This window comes from Pholcus phalangioides, unplaced genomic scaffold (assembly GCF_987345545.1).
Source record: "Pholcus phalangioides strain wild (caught in Gottingen) unplaced genomic scaffold, Ppha-v1.0 ptg000008l_1, whole genome shotgun sequence".
Classification (NCBI taxonomy): domain Eukaryota; kingdom Metazoa; phylum Arthropoda; class Arachnida; order Araneae; family Pholcidae; genus Pholcus; species Pholcus phalangioides.
The window spans coordinates 53,457,860-53,473,755 of record NW_028301601.1 but is presented as its reverse complement, the minus strand read 5'-3'; the positions used below and the strand labels follow the sequence as shown (position 1 = coordinate 53,473,755).

The following is a 15,896-nucleotide window of genomic DNA, read 5'->3' as shown; positions in this document are numbered from 1 at the left end:
GTGTTTCCCAAAGTGGGCGATATTGCCTCTGAGGAGGGGGCTAAGAAGCTAAGGATATAACTTACGATCCTATGAATTTGAGTTGGGGGCGATGAGAGAGAAAATTCTGAAAAAGCGAGTGATATAGAACGAAAAGTTTGGAAAAAACGCTGGTTTAAATACATCTCAGCAACGTAAAAAAGATTTTTGTAATCATAAAAAGCCGGATTTTTCCTAGGAATAGGCTTTTTTTTTGTGCCGCGTGAACCGAATTATACCATTTCGCGCCGGCGGAAACGTGTTACATAATCACGCTACGCGTTTGTGTTTTCCTAGCGTGGCGCATCAGATCAGGGCCGCTATATTATAGTATGTGGCCTTCGCATCACAGCTACTCTGTCGTCTACATGCTCCGGTTTGAAGGGAAGGGAAAGAACATCGGCAGAACGCGCGGCGCACGACGCATTTCACTCCTCCAGAAGCAGTCGGCCATAACACCAAACATGCCCCCCCCCCCGCGCTCTGTCCCTTGCGGGATATAAGCGGATTACCATGCTGCGGCTGGGCCATGCTGGAAGAACTCTCCTGGCATCCGGGCCCGGCGAACATCCCCCCGACTCGCAAGCCACCTGGTCTGCCCCCGCCGGGGCAATACCTTCTAGAGCAGAAGGTATTGGCCGGGGCCCCACTCCATTCTAAGCAGAAGCAGTCGGCCGGCCAATCACGCCCGACGTAAAGCGCTGTCGTGAGGCGTATTGCGCTCTGTAGGAAAACAGTCGTGCTGCTTTTCTCATTGGCGAGTGGACGGCGTGTTGCGCTGGGCGAATCACGTTGCGCGAGGCGCAGGAAACCTGTTCCTAGGAAAACCCGGCTTTAATTCGCGCGGGAAGGAACTTACAAGAACTCACCAATCATTGTTAAAAATGAAAGCAAAGGTACACAAATAAAATTGTCAATAGCTGCTAACAGGGCCAGAACTAGAGGGGGAGGGGAGGGTGGAGGGAGCAACTGCGACGGGTGGTAAAATTTAAGGCGGGGTGGGAATTTCAGGTGGAAATAAAGAAAATCATCTTGAAATTGTGGAATTTTAAAGTTGTAGGGGGCGGCAAAATCATGTGTGCCCCGTGCAACAAAAGTCCTAGTTATGGCCCTGGCTGGATAATATCACAGAAAAATCGCCAATCATTGCTGTGAAAACGATGTTGAAGGTAACTAAAATTGCCAGTTGTTGCTAAAATCGCCAATTGCGGAAAATGAAGTTAGGGGAAGAGAGAGTTTGTGGGGGGTGGGGGGGGGGAGAATCAATCTCTCTTCACATTGTTATGATGAAATATGTGCAAAATAACGCTCCGAAATGTGAAAATATGCCATATAATCTGAAGATCTTGAAAAATGCCCTAAAGCTACTGAAAATGATGAAAAAATGCTTTAGTGGCATAAAAATAGCGAAACTTGCAAAATTCATTATAAAAATATGCAGAGTCGTGGAAATCCTAGCCCTAGTAATAATCATCATCCACACCTTACCCAGGCTGGTCAGATGCCGGGCTTACGTTGCCTACAGGGTGATGCCTTGAGACACTTGGCCCTAAATCATAGGTGGAGGTAGACTTGGAACTCTGGTGGGGGGGGGGCACGGTTATTATTGCTGGGGAGGGGCAAGATTATGATGATGTCAATTCATCTATACATGTACGCATTAGATCAGTTGACTTTACCTTTGATGCTGGGGGGGGGATGCCCCCCACGCCCCCCCCCCCGTATCCCCGCCCACGCCCTAAATTACTGACGAACCGTTGATCCTAGAGGGATACTTCTAATGAGAACTATAATTGGGGGGGGGGAGAAGAATGACTAATTAATGAAGTGGGTTAAGGCCGGATGTTTTCGGTGTCACACATTCTCTTATAATGGAATTCTACGCATTCATTCCAGATTTTTGTAATTCTGGTTGTACTTTGCCCTGTTATATCCGGACATTTTGAGAAAATCGGGAAATTTTCAAACTTTCTCATATTGACAGCCTCGTATCTTTACAAGTTTCTGAGGTACAAACGTAAAACTATGAGGCCAGATTTAAACTTCCCACGAAGCCCGCTAGCAACCCACCAACTCACGTAATTCAGTGACATCTTAATAGAACGGGCCCAATAGAGTCTCCGAGTTAAACAGGGTCAAAAATAATTTGAGACTTCTAATTCGTTATGAAATTATTTAGTTTTATTAATTATTAATTTTGAGATTAGTTGTTTTAATAACTTTTTTCATCAGTTCTGAATTTTTTTTTTGATTAATTACTGGCGAAAATTAATTAATTCCGAGATTAATTTCAATTTGAAATCACTTTAAATGATTCTGTAATTATTTATTGCGGTAATTTTCTGAAATTATTTTCCTTCTCGATATTCCTATATCTCGAAATTATTTCTTTCAGTAATTATGCAATTATTCTTTCATTGATTGTGAAATAATGTCTATCAGAAATTATTTCTCTTATTGATTTACAAGTTGTTGTTTTTTTCACTAATTCTGAAATTATTTGTTTCAAAAATTATTTGTTTCAAAAATTATTTCTTTCATTAATTCCGAGTTTTCATCAATTTGTTTCCAAATTATTTTTCCTTCATTTCTTCTAGAATTATTTCTTTCATCTTCCGATATTATTTCTTTCACTAATTCTAGAATTAACCATTTTTCAATGTTTTCAACCACTCCGACAAAAAGCTCTGAGGGCCAGATATGGCCCGCGCAGGCCCGTAGCCAGAAATTTCGTTCAGGGGGGGGGGGTGGCGGCACACATTTCGAGGGGGGAGACCAGACCCCCCCGAGTCCCCCACGCTACTGCCTTGGGCCCGCGGCCAATGGGTTGAAGACCCTTGCTCTAGAGTGTATGTGTTACAACTCACGCATACATTCCTCTGCAAAACACTGTTTCACTTGGTTGGATTGGTTCACTCGAATCGGATGATTGGTCTTTGAGATATGATCGCCACGTGTCGAAAATCGTGAGTTCATTCTGCACGCGTGTAGTTCCCAAGGTTCTTAAGTCGCAAGTCCTCACTTAATGCATATGTGGCACACCAAGACTAGACCTTCTGCTAGCCTACCTCCAGACTTGGACACATCCCACAACTTCAATCTTATCAGATTACTCGCCGCCTGTTGCTCGAAGCAAATCCCTGCTACGGAATAGACTAGTAATGTGATCAGAATTCAATAACCTCTGTGTGTTATAGTACACGCTCTGGTAGCGTATTGCATCTCTGATGACTAGTCATATGTGATTGGGTTATCTGATAATAATATGTGCACATTTTTGTCTGTATTTCTGTCTCTGAAATGTTTGGAAATTGTGGAATGTGTATGGGGGATACACATATGTACTATTTTATTTTGCTTGTTATTTTACTATGCTTGTATGCATAATTATTTCTGAAATGTTTCGAAATTGTGGAATGCTTATGGGATGAGCATATATGTATTATTTCATTTTGCATTTTAACCATATTGAAAATATGTTCATCGGTGTTAGCTTTTCGGTTAGAAGTCCTGTAGGATATGGACCGAGCCATCATACGGTTAGTTAGTTCCCGATGTCCAGCTACCACGAGAGAGAATGTCGAAGTAATACTGGCAAAAACATTCATTCTTCCTCTTCAAAACGCGGCAAAGATGGGTGCTCTATGTCTATTTGTAGCCGAGTTAAAGAAGTTTGAAACGACTTCGACAGAAACTGGCGCTCATTTGGGTGCAAAATGCAATCTTCCCACACCCGGCATCGATTTTGAAGACGTTTTCCATCTCGAAAACCTCCGTATGGGAATCATGAAATTAATGACGCAACAGATTTAATATTCAATAAATTTTTAATAATTTCTCACCCGGAAAAGAAAACAACAATCAAAATACCATGTCCGTCGTCCTTACAGGTAATATAACTTCTGGTTTGTTGTTATTGTCGGTCATGGAACTAGTAGGATCGGGGAACGAAGCCGCCGTAACCACCACGTTTTCACCGGGTGAAAGTTGTTGTTGCTGTTTCTTACTGGGCTGTAGCGTTATGGAGAACATCGAGCTGTAGTTGGTGTCCTCGTTGTAAGGTGACGGCGGTGGCAACGCGTTTTCTATTGACTGCACGCATTCCGACGCGAGTTTCAACGAGTCCTTGTCGTCCATGCCACCACCACCACCGCTACCGGCCATGACGGCGTCGATCGTGGCGTTCTGGTTCAAGCACGAGAAGCAAGCACTGACGGTGTCGTGTATTTGGCTCCTGTGGTTGAAATCCACCGCCGAGGGCTGGTGATGGCCGTGGTAGTATGGATCCCACGTGACGTGAACGGAATCTGAAAGACAAGTAGTGAAAAGTTACGGTAGGCTATGAATGTGAATCCGTTAATTAGTATAAGTGATTAATAATTATTGTTAATAAGTAGAACATTGGCATTAAGTTAAAGCGCAAGGACTCAACCTTTTAGAGCAGGCGTACCGCGGTCCATTTAAGTGCCGTGGAACTGTGCCCGTGGAATTCATAGCGGATTCACCGTCCGCCATTAATGTGCAATCAGTGTTGCCGATCCTGCTTATAACTCGAAAATCGTTTAAAAAAACGTGAGTTTTGCCGCACCCTGTGTCATCTGAACTCGGTGATGATTATTTGTTAGCCATGCTATGGCGACTCGATTTTGTCGTAAAGCGATAATACTGACGTCACACTTTGCACATTAATGGCGGATCGTGAGAGTCGACCTGGGGGTAAGTTTTAATACCGCGACCTTCCACCTGAGTCATTACGTTGTATGAAGCTGACAACGTTATTTTATCCCTGATTTTGAAATGAAATAACTGGGAAACGGTTATCGAAAGAAGAAATAAACAATTGGTATGTTTATTCTGAGAACCGTGAAAACCTCACACAGAAGCGTCAGGACTACGGTAACGCTGTTATTTTTGCGGTTGATCGCTGGTGTGAAGTACCGAGCACCAAGCCCTTATCTTCTCCGTCAGGAAAACTAATATTTCAAAAGATGGAAGAGTGCCCGCTGATAAAATGGGCAATCAATTCACGTTGAAAACACACTACGTCTGGTTGCCGCGAAATATTTATTAACAGTTTAAAAACCATAGACAACATCAAAAATGTTTTATATAAATAATAATAACGTGATCCACACGTATTCCCAAGGGATCAGCATGATCCGTCCAGGGAATTTGTTAATGTTAGTAAACATCCATGCCCGAACCGGGATTCGAACGCAGACCTGCACAGTGAGAAGCTAGCTCCCTAACCACTCGACTGCCAGGCGGCTGTCGAGTGGTAAATTAACTTGTTTTTTATTTTGTATACCAATATACAGGGTGTTTCAAAAAGAATCACCTCATTTGAAATGCGTATAATACGAAAAGAGCATAGAACTCACTTAAGATTAATTTAATATTACAAGGCTAATCATGAAGTTTTTTTAAAAACCAAATTAAAGGTGCTCAATATGTTCACCTTGGGATGCACGGCATATGGTTTACGGAAAATTCACCGACCAACAATTCACCGCCATACAATTCACCACTAGGAAAATTCACCGCCATACAATTCACCACTAGGAAAATTCACCAACCAACAATTCACCACCATGCAATAATAATAACAACGTGATCCACACGTATTCCGCCACTAGGAAAATTCACCAACCAACAATTCACCGCTAGGAAAATTCACCGACGACAATTCGATGCGAGTCAGTAAGCGAGGGAGTGAGCGATTGAGTTACTGAGTCAGTGAGTGAGTAAGTGATTGAGTGAGCTACTGATTCCGTGAGTGAGGAAGTGAGTGAGCTACTGATTCCGTGAGTGAGGAAGTGAGTGAGCTACTGATTCCGTGAGTGAGCTACTGAGTGAGTGAGTGATCGAGCTACTGAATCCGTGAGTCAGTGAGCTATGCTGAGTGGATGAGTGAGTAAGTGAATGACCCAGTGAGTGAATGACTAAGTGAGTGAGTGACCTAGTGAGTGATCCTAAAGATATGGCGGAAAGTTTTAATAATGACTTTATTAGAAGAAATTTAGGTGATACGGAAGAAATAACAAATTGCTGTTGCACAATACAAGAGAGGGTATATTCAACAATTTCACGCGTTAACTCTATGATTTACTCATAATCTTCTAACGAAACGTTAAAAGGAATAATAACAGAGAATTAAAAGATAATAAAGTAAGTAGATACGCGATGAATTAACTCCCTAAAAATGCTTAAAATCATCTCCTGTTATCACTTTGATATTATAAAAAACATTGTTGATCATCAGTAACCAATGGATATTTTATGTTGAACTAGCTGTTACTTCACTGGTGTGGATTCTGCAAACTCAATTTCACTCAGCGATGATTCCCTCCCATACCACTTGAACACCTCATGATCCCCATGGGTGATGAACTTCCAGAAATCCCGTCTTAGTGCGTATCTACACACATCTTTATACTATATACAAAATAACATGTCCTGTGTGTAACAGATTCGACATCGCCGAGCCAAAACCGCTGAAGCTATAAATATAAAATTTTGCGAATAGTTTTGTTTCCCGACGTAAAGACTCACTAAGAAAGGGTTTTTCCCATATTCGACCCCTAAGGGGGTCGTAAGGGGTGGGTTCAATATGGGAGGGGGACATACGTTGAAATCACGCCGAGCCGAAACCGCTGAAGCTGTATATGACATTAGGTCAATATTGTAATATATAAACCATATAATATAGAACAATCGGATTTTTTAATAATTTGTGACACTACTAGGTTAAAACTGACTAACTAACCTTCACTCACTCGCACACGGACTCAGTAACTCGCTCACTAACGGACTGACTTACTGGCTTACTGACTCAGTAACTCATAATTCACTCACTTCCTCTCTCACTGACTCAGTAACTCATAATTCACTCACTTCCTCTCTCACTGACTCAGTAACTCAATCGCTCACTCCCTCGCTAACTGACCCCTCGCATCGAACTGTTGGTCGGTGAATTTTCCTAGCGCTAAATTTTCCTTCGGTGAATGTTCGACTCAACTCAAATTCATCCAAATTCTCAACGATTCAAATTCGCCCCAAACTTCTGCGAGCCTGTTTGCATCCACCGCGAGTGGATTTCAGTGGACTATATGCGAAACTCTGTCGGATGCGCCCCACATGTTCGTCTGACGGCCAGAGGACTTCCCTTTATACAGACAATCCGTGTCTCGGAATTGTTTATACCGTCGCCTAATGCTGTGAGTGGTAGAAAGTTCAACACCAGGGTATTGTCGACGAAAAGCACGATGAACAGTTGCTACGGACTCGCACTTCGCGAAGCTTAGAACATTAAACGATTTATTTATTTATTTATTTCATTAATTCTGTGTTTTTATCAATTTTGGAAATTAATTCTTTCATTAATTGAAAGTTTTCTTCAATTTGTTCAGATACTATTTCTTTCATTTACTCTAAAAATATTTATTTCTGAAACTATTCCTTTCATTAACTCCAGACTTAATCATTTTGCAATGTTTTCAACCATCTACTGAAAATGATCGGCTACGAAAAAAAAAAGCTCCGAGGGCCATGCGTTGAAGAACCCTGCGCTAGATGGATTGTCCTCTACATAGTAGATGACGACGGTGAAATATCAACGCGAGTATCGATTTGGATTAATATGATTGACTCAGTTTGTCTCTCATAAGTTCGGGCCTTGGACAAACATGACTTATTTAGGGTCCCCTTCATATAAAGCATTCTTCGAGGCAGAGGCGTGCGCAGGGGTTAGAGGTGCCCCTGCTCCCCCCCCCCCTCCCAAGACGATCAAAAATTGAAGTATTTGTAAAATATATTTGTGAAAAATTAAAATATCGAAAGAAAATGTCAATTTTGGCATTGTAATGGGCCCCGAAAATTTGTGGGCCCTGGGCATGTGCCTTGCTTGCCTAAGCGAGAAACCCTGGATTGACTTTTAAAATTTTGAGAAGATATGCGTTAGTTAGTAGTAGTAGTTGACGCTATGTCACTACTATGTCACTGTGTCAGGATATGCGCCTTAAGTGAAAGAAAGTTTTGACAATTACCTTGCATCGAACATTGCTTGTCCTCGTCTCCAAATCCCTGCATCTCTCTGTCTCCGTAATCCTGCAGCAGCAAGTTGTCCAACGCCGCAAAGAACCTCTGCGACGCGTCGGGATCGTCCAGCGACGCCACCACGTAGTCCTGCCTACCAACACCACCATCATCATCCTGATGGTGATGCATCTCGTCGCTGTTAACTGCGGAAACGGCTACCGGTGTCGCGTGAGTTGGCGGACCTAGCCAAGATGGCGGACTACTCGAGGAATGGTGATTTTGATGCTGCTGCTGCTGCTGGTGTTGATGATCGTGATGATGATGGATATCCTTCAGAGGACGGTCTAGGACTAGAATGTCTGACGGCTGCAGGACGTCCATGTCCTCGATGTCAGCGAAGGACGACGACGACGTCGAATAAGAGGACGAGCAGTCTTTGGAAACGCCCAGGAAGACCACCGGCGGCGTCAGGCTACTGTCCGCTCCGTCCGAGTAGCTGGGCGCATCCGCGCAGTGACGGGTTTGTACCGACGAGTACGCTGGTTCGTCCTGCTGGTGATGCGGTTGGTGGTGGTGGTGGTGATGATAGTCCATGACTGACAACGGTATTGACGTATGACTGTTCTCTGCGATGCCGTAGCCAGCGGGACAAACTTTCTCGAACTCCGTGTCGTATCCTGTACGAAAATCGTGAATGTCTATAAAAAATCAATCACAACACACAGAACAGAACGGACCGACCACGGCCAGGCTCTGTCGCTTACGCGATATAAGCTCATTGCCAATAGGGCGTGGTCGTGCCGGAAAAAATTCTGAGTTAAAAGAAGAAAAATTGTAATAATTGGGGGTCCCTATATATATATGTGTTACGGTAAAAGCCCGAAGTACCTTTACTACTTTTACCGGTAAATCCTAGGTTTTACTAAGCCCTTTGGTAAAAGCTGACATTTAGTAACTTTCATGAAAATGAGTAAAAATGCGAATTTTCTAATTTTCTTAAATTCGAAAGCTTTTCATTTATGAATCACAATGATCCTGATGCTAATAAGATCATAATTAATTAACTAATTAGTCATTCAAATTCGTGAAAATTACTAAAAGCATCAAAATCGTTGTGATTAATAAATAAAAAGCTTTCAAATTTATGAAAATTAGTAAATTCGCATTTTCACTAATTTTCATGAAAGTTACTGAATGTCAGCTTTTACCAAAGGGCTTGGTAAAACCTAGGATTTACCACTCTTCGGGCTTTTACCGTAACATATATATATATAATATATTAATATTATTATTATTATATAATTATTAACGAATATATATATATATATATATATATATATATATCATGGGACCCCTAGCCATGTGCATTCATATAAAATTACAAAAAAAAACATGTGCGAGGACAGACATATAACGAAGAGAAAGATTATACGAGTTCGGAGCCTCCTATTTTCGGGTACCTAGAGGACCCTTTGGCGATATGAATTCGAATATGAGATTCAAAGTGACACTCACTTGTGTAAATATATGTGTGACAGTAAGTGTGATAAATTTGTTCTTACAAATAAATAGCCGGTTATTATGCATACTTACCAATCCTCTTAGTAAGTTTGAAAAATTTATGGGCGTGTTAGTCCAGGTCGATAAGATACTTGCCTAAAGTACGAAAGAGGTGTCGCGAGTTTGATACCCGGTTCGTACTTGTCAGAAACTTTCCTGACACAGAGGATACAACAGCACAAAGAATGAACTCCAGAACTTTGCCACTGGACTCATCCCGTTGCCGAGTCCGGAAGACCTTTGTCCTTTGAAGACCGGAAACACCCCGCTTCCCATCTCGGACGGACAGATACCCGGAAGTCCACGTGACCACAGAAAAAGATTGCTACCACAGGGAATCCCACATCTCGAGGGGGTTAGCGCACCAACCTCTCGGTGAGCATAAAACAGGCTGCCGTTTGGAATCATCATTGAATTGTAGGTCCCGGTCAAATAGCCCTCGTGTGTAAAAAATCACCGTGGTGAGACAAAAAAATGATCAAATGATAAATTTATCACTTTTACCGGCGAATATGCATAAATCCCACCAGGAACACGTTGGTAAATTTGATAAATACTTAAAAAAAAGTATCACTTTTACCGGAGATTATGCATAATGTATCGTCACGAAGTGTCGTTGGTAAATTTAATAAATACGTCAAATTTCTACTATAGATTTAACCACTTGCCTCATGGGTATCAATTTTTTTCTGCACAGAAAATGACACTTTTTTCCCACATTATATTCATATGCCTACGACTAGGAATAACAGACACAATTACAGAAAATCACACTTAATTTTTTAATTAAAAAATTCACTCTTATTACCTTTTTTTTATTTTTAAATTAAAATTTTTTTTAGCTCTTATTTCATTTTTTTTGCAGGAAATATAAAGTTTTTAGGTAGATTAAAGTAGCTGAAAACTAGATTATATACAATACAATACAAATACAACGCCACAACAGGCAAAATGCCCAACGAGGTGCTGATAAAAAGATGCCCATAAAAATATGGATGTCATGTATTTAAAAAAAAAACAGCAACCCAATTAAAAATATGTATCTATAAAATTATAGATGGCAAGATGTATATATCGAGATGTCAGAATCACTGTTGCACGAAGCCATATAATAAATGGCGTCTGAGCACATGTAGTTGAATTTTTACTTTTCGTTAGCGACCTATTCACCGACATGGTTTAAACTATAGTCACAATTTTTTTCATCGACACGGATTGGTTAAACTTGATTTCGTATCCAAAAATTGTGACTACAGTTTTTCAACCATGTTGGTGAATACGGCCCTTAGGGAGCCCGTTCTACGCTGGGGCAAGTCAATTTATAGAAGAAGCGGATGCACGGTTTTAGCAAGTGGTTAAGAAACGTACCTCGGGGGTAACAGTGCAGTGGCCTATGAAGCGAATTTACGTAAATAAATTTTTTTTCATGATATTTACTATTTTAATGATGTGTTTATTAAAATTCGAACTAGGTAAGATTACTATTACTGTTTACTGTGCTAATTATTTTTTGTTGTAACACTATTTCATTATTGTTCGTCAAACCTGGAAAAGATTTGTTAACCATTGTATATGGTTTTCTAGAGATCACATAAATTTTTAAAAATCGCGTTTCTTAGATGTCGCTGCTGAAAACATGCGTATTATAGTTTCGCTGCCTGTGTTGGGATAGGTCAGGGGTCGGCAAACCGCGGCTCGCGAGCCACATGCGGTTCTTTGGCCCCTTGAGTGTGGCTCTTTCACGAAATATCACGCGCACAAAAATTCCAGATTTTTGCAAAATCATGTGTTTAGACATTCATTTTGTTCTCTCTCCCTTCTCCTCCCCTCCCAAGTTAGTCATCTTTTTCACGGGTTTTTGCCGAAAAAAGAGTGAAAGCCTGACGGTATTGTCACGTCTTGGTCTTCCGCGACCAATCATGTGGAACGAAACTGGGAAGTTCGAGAAAAAGTTGTGGAAAACGAGGCTTTTTCCCCTAAGGTACATGGGGTCTTGTCCTTACGAGTCCCTACGAGTCTCCTGGGGGGGGGGGGGCATGCAATGTTTTCCTTACTAAGGAACGTCAACCTCTACCCAGCCAGATCATAGAAGACGATGCTCCTGGGCCACCACCCTCTCATGACGGCTCTCCCGAGGCCTCCTCTCTCGTTCCAACATCGGTCAACACTGCTAGAAGAGATCCACCAGGGGCCACACATCTGAAGGCGACGCTCCTGGACCACCACCACCACCTTACCACCTCTCATGACGACTCTCCCGTGGCCACCCAACACCACCCATAGAACAAGTCTTCCGCACGAAGCTTGTGACGTCAATGAAGAAGGCCATTTCTCCTATTGCCATTGGATATAATGCAAAAAAGGTAAAGATATTACATGCGTCGGCCTGCTATTACACAGAAGTTTCAGACCGTTGTCTGAAACTTCTGTGCACAGACATGCAGCGACGAGTCTTCTTCTTCTATGATCAAAGAAAACTCGCCTAGGAAACGCCGGATTATCGTCTACTGAAGATATTCTTACTGAACTCCTGGAATAAATTTTCCTTAATTTTCTTCTCTCTGAGCACTAAAATCTGCGTAAGGCCAGAACTGGGGGAGGGGGGGGGGTCTACCCCAGATAGCAATCTTGGGGGGAGGGGGGATTTGAGATAAAAATTGAAAAAAAGAAAAGATATTTACTTCAAAACATAACGCATAAGGGGGGGGGGGGAGAAAGCTGCTACTTCTTAATCGGACATTCCCCCTCATAAGCATTCCCCCCGATTAACTTCTAATGAAACGGTGCTTGTCCTTGCGATACAAGTCCATCACAATGCTCACAGAGCAGCACAGCAGCTGAGGGGAAAGAGAGCATCTGCAAAACTAAGTTAAAACCTCCTGAAAAAACTACTTACGGCTCTAACTTCAAACACGAAAACGCATTGGACTCGAGGATTTCGCGCGCGTGTGCCCAAATGGATAAGATCTCTTTCTGTCCTGGCGTGCCATCCATGGTTGGTTCCCATTCAGAAGCATAGCAAGCACTCAAGAATAAAGCAGTGGCTATCGGGAAAGCAAAATGCCCCCACCCCCTCCCTCGAAAGGGAAAAAAAAAAGAATTGGCGATAGATCAATGTAGTCGGTGATAAATAATAAAAAAATATGAACAATTTTTTTTGAAAATTCCTAAAATATGACTGATTGCTCTCAAATGCTTAAAATATGACAAATAGCTTGAAAATGCCCAAAATACGACTTGTCATAAAAATGCGAGCCCTATTAATCCACGTATATAAAATTGATTTTCTCTGCGTGTGCGCGTGCGCGTGCGTTCTCTATACAAACCTACAATTTTAGACCGATCGTCGCAAAAAAAATTCGCATATATGCCAAACAGAACCCGACTAAGAGCGATAGGCTACTTTAAAAGTTCGTCAGAGCTGAGCAAACGCCCGAAATGGGCGGAAAAACAGCCGGACAACAATGGTTCCTGGGCCTCAAGAATCTCTTTCGGAATGTTTGCTTTGGCTACCGTGGTTCCCTAGCAATGCGTTTCAGACTTGCACATGCCTTTACAATGGTTTGTCACTTCTTTAATGCTGCTGGTATTTATGTATAATAGTTTATTTCTTTATAATGGTTTGTCACTTTTCCAATCCTCCCAGTAATTGAAGAAAATACCCGAGCAGCTCCGAGTATTATAACTAGCTAATGATAATGACAAAAAATATATATATTGTTAACAAATTATTAAAATTACTTTTTGAAAAAAAAATCAAATAAAGTGTTCCGAGGAAGTTTGACTGTAAGTGCAAAGCGTGCCACGGGGTAAAAAGATTGAAAACTGCATCGGAACAATGCCTAAGTACCGTCTATGTTTGTTATGTTTGATTACAACTACCCTATATAAGAACTGACCATGAAAAACGATTCCCAACCTCAGAAATTTCTCTGAATATTACAACACGAAAAACCAATCATTAATCTCTCTGGTCACGGGATAAGCCTCGATCCAAACAAAAAAAACAACAACAACAACAACGTGATAAGGCATTCTCATTTCTTAATCTCGATTAATAATCTAAAACAGATAAGAAAATAAACCTCTCCTGTGTTATTAATCTTGCCTCACTTTACACGAACTCATCAATAAACATTAAGTGGTGTCCGAATTGAGACATCACAACCAGATCAGGTTCCGCAGGGCAGAGCCAAAATTGACATTCATCGTTGACAACTTGATTAAGATGTCGCTATTACTATAAACCATTAAAAAATAAATAAGCGGAATATCAGTTCTCATTATACATTAGATGGTTATCTTTTTCTTTTTTTTATTTTCCATTCCCCCCGCTTTATCGACGAGCCCCATCGCCATCAATAAAAGAAAAAACCGTGGGGGCCCCTCTTCAATTAAGCATCGGATCGACGTTAATTAGACGGCAACATAAAATCCGACGCGCCGTGGGCATCAGAACGGCCTTGCGCCCGACAATCTTGACATGACGCATCGACCATTTATGATAATGCCGATGAATATCTCTCGTGTATTATATAAATACGGCGTGATGTAAATTTTTCTAATCGAAATGTATTTCGAGAGGTGTAAAGGATATAAAAATGCAGATTACCGAGGGTGTAACTCGCTTAATACAATTCTTCCTCCTCTGTCCCATCCCTTTTTTATTTTTACACGTGACATGTGATAGTAGAGCATACGCTTGTGAAGCAGAGGGCAATATGGCCCTGGGCCGAGGAGAACCCCCAAAATAATTGGATATAGTTATTCATTCCGATTTATTTCTTACAATATTTCGTTTTATTGAATACTAGTCAAATTAGTTCCAGGAGATATTTTTGACAGAAAGGGACCCTCAAACTCATTAAGACGGTCCTGCTTGTGTGAGATCGGTTTAATTCAATTCCCTTTATTGTTTCAATTTCTTACTAAAATACAAGGTGAGACGGAAAAAATCAGCCAAGGGGTCTAGGGACCCATAGTCGATAGATTTCAAGTTTATAATGAATAATTATGAATACAGTTGCTTAGCCGCTGTGGTGGTCGAGTGGTTATAGTGACGGACTCGCGATGCGAAGATCCGGGTTCGAACCCCACAGTGGTGGTCGGCTGAAGTTGGTTTTCTGTGGTTCCCAACTTCAAGGCGGCGCAAATGCGAGCCGATCTCCCCGTTAAAAAGTCTCGCCACAGAGAGCAGCAGTCCTACAACGATAAATCATTCAATCATAGCACTTCACTCGTGGCTGGAAAAACTGGTGGCGGATAGCAGCACTACACATAACAAGCATTACAGAGAAACAAAAAACTTCACGTCAGGTTTCACTACACGTGCACGCACATTCCCGCATGTACCGATTCGTTGGGGGTTCCGCGGGGCGGGGTGCATGTGTGGTGTAGCAGTAGTAGGTAGGGCCTCCAAAAAATGGCTCGGGGATCCATGATGTTCTTAAGTCAGCCACCTCGTTGGGCAATTTGCCTGTTATGGCGTTGTATTTGTATTATAATAAAAACGAAGTATCAACAAACTATAACGGAAAAAGAGAAATATAAAAGAAAACACACACACAGAAAAGAAACATAATTTATGAGAAAAGGGGGATTAAAAAATTCAATTTTCCCTTTCCCCCCCCCCCTTTTCTTTTGTAATGGTTAATATGAGAAAAAAAATCAAATGCCAAAACACAAAGCTTTCGCATGGTTTTACAGTATTTTTGGCAACAACAAGGACTGTTCAACTATATGAAATACACTAGCGGAAAATAAAATTCCAATACCAAGAAGAAATTAGTTTAGTAGCAGTTTAGTATTTGCAGTTAGCGGGATGCAAACAGCGGGTCTTCTGGCATAAGGCCCTCTCTCATGGAGCCTTCGGGCAACAGTAAACCGTGAAACTCGAGTTCCAGTGGTAGCATGCAGCTCAAGTGAGAGCTGTGATGCTGTAGAGTCCTGTGGTGCCGCACTGAAAGTGCCAAATAACGATCCTCATTGGTCGTTTTGGCTCTTCGACGACCTTGTCCAGGTCTTCTCGATATGAATCCAGTGTCCTGAAACTGTTTCCACAGATTGCAGATGACACTGGCGACGTTACCATCGAGCTGTGTAGCCACCTGCACTTGTGATTACCCTGCCTCCAATCTACCGACGAGTCTCCATCTCATTCCGTCATCCATACGTTTGTGGCTACTCATTTTATCTGATAGCTTGTAAAATTTACCAAACTCTTGCGAGAAACATAGCGAATGTCGCCGAGGAGTACGAGCACACGAATCGTGGAAAACGCC

General features: G+C 41.7%; 1 protein-coding gene across 2 annotated transcripts in view; it reads right to left on the bottom strand.

Moving 5' to 3' along the window:
- Positions 1 to 3,829: 3,829 nt before the first annotated feature.
- The window catches only part of LOC149084513 (uncharacterized), a 58,108-nt gene continuing 46,041 nt past the window's right edge, over positions 3,830 to 15,896 (bottom strand). The window contains exons 7-8 of one of the 2 annotated variants that reach the window (XM_089235493.1): positions 8,064 to 8,732; positions 3,830 to 4,325 (exon numbers count right to left, since the gene is read on the bottom strand). In XM_089235493.1, coding sequence (XP_089091619.1) covers positions 3,880 to 4,325; positions 8,064 to 8,732 — 1,115 coding nt within the window. In that variant the 3' untranslated portion in view covers positions 3,830 to 3,879. The remainder of the gene's footprint in view (positions 4,326 to 8,063; positions 8,733 to 15,896) is intronic. The other variant, XM_089235492.1, reaches the window with a different exon arrangement.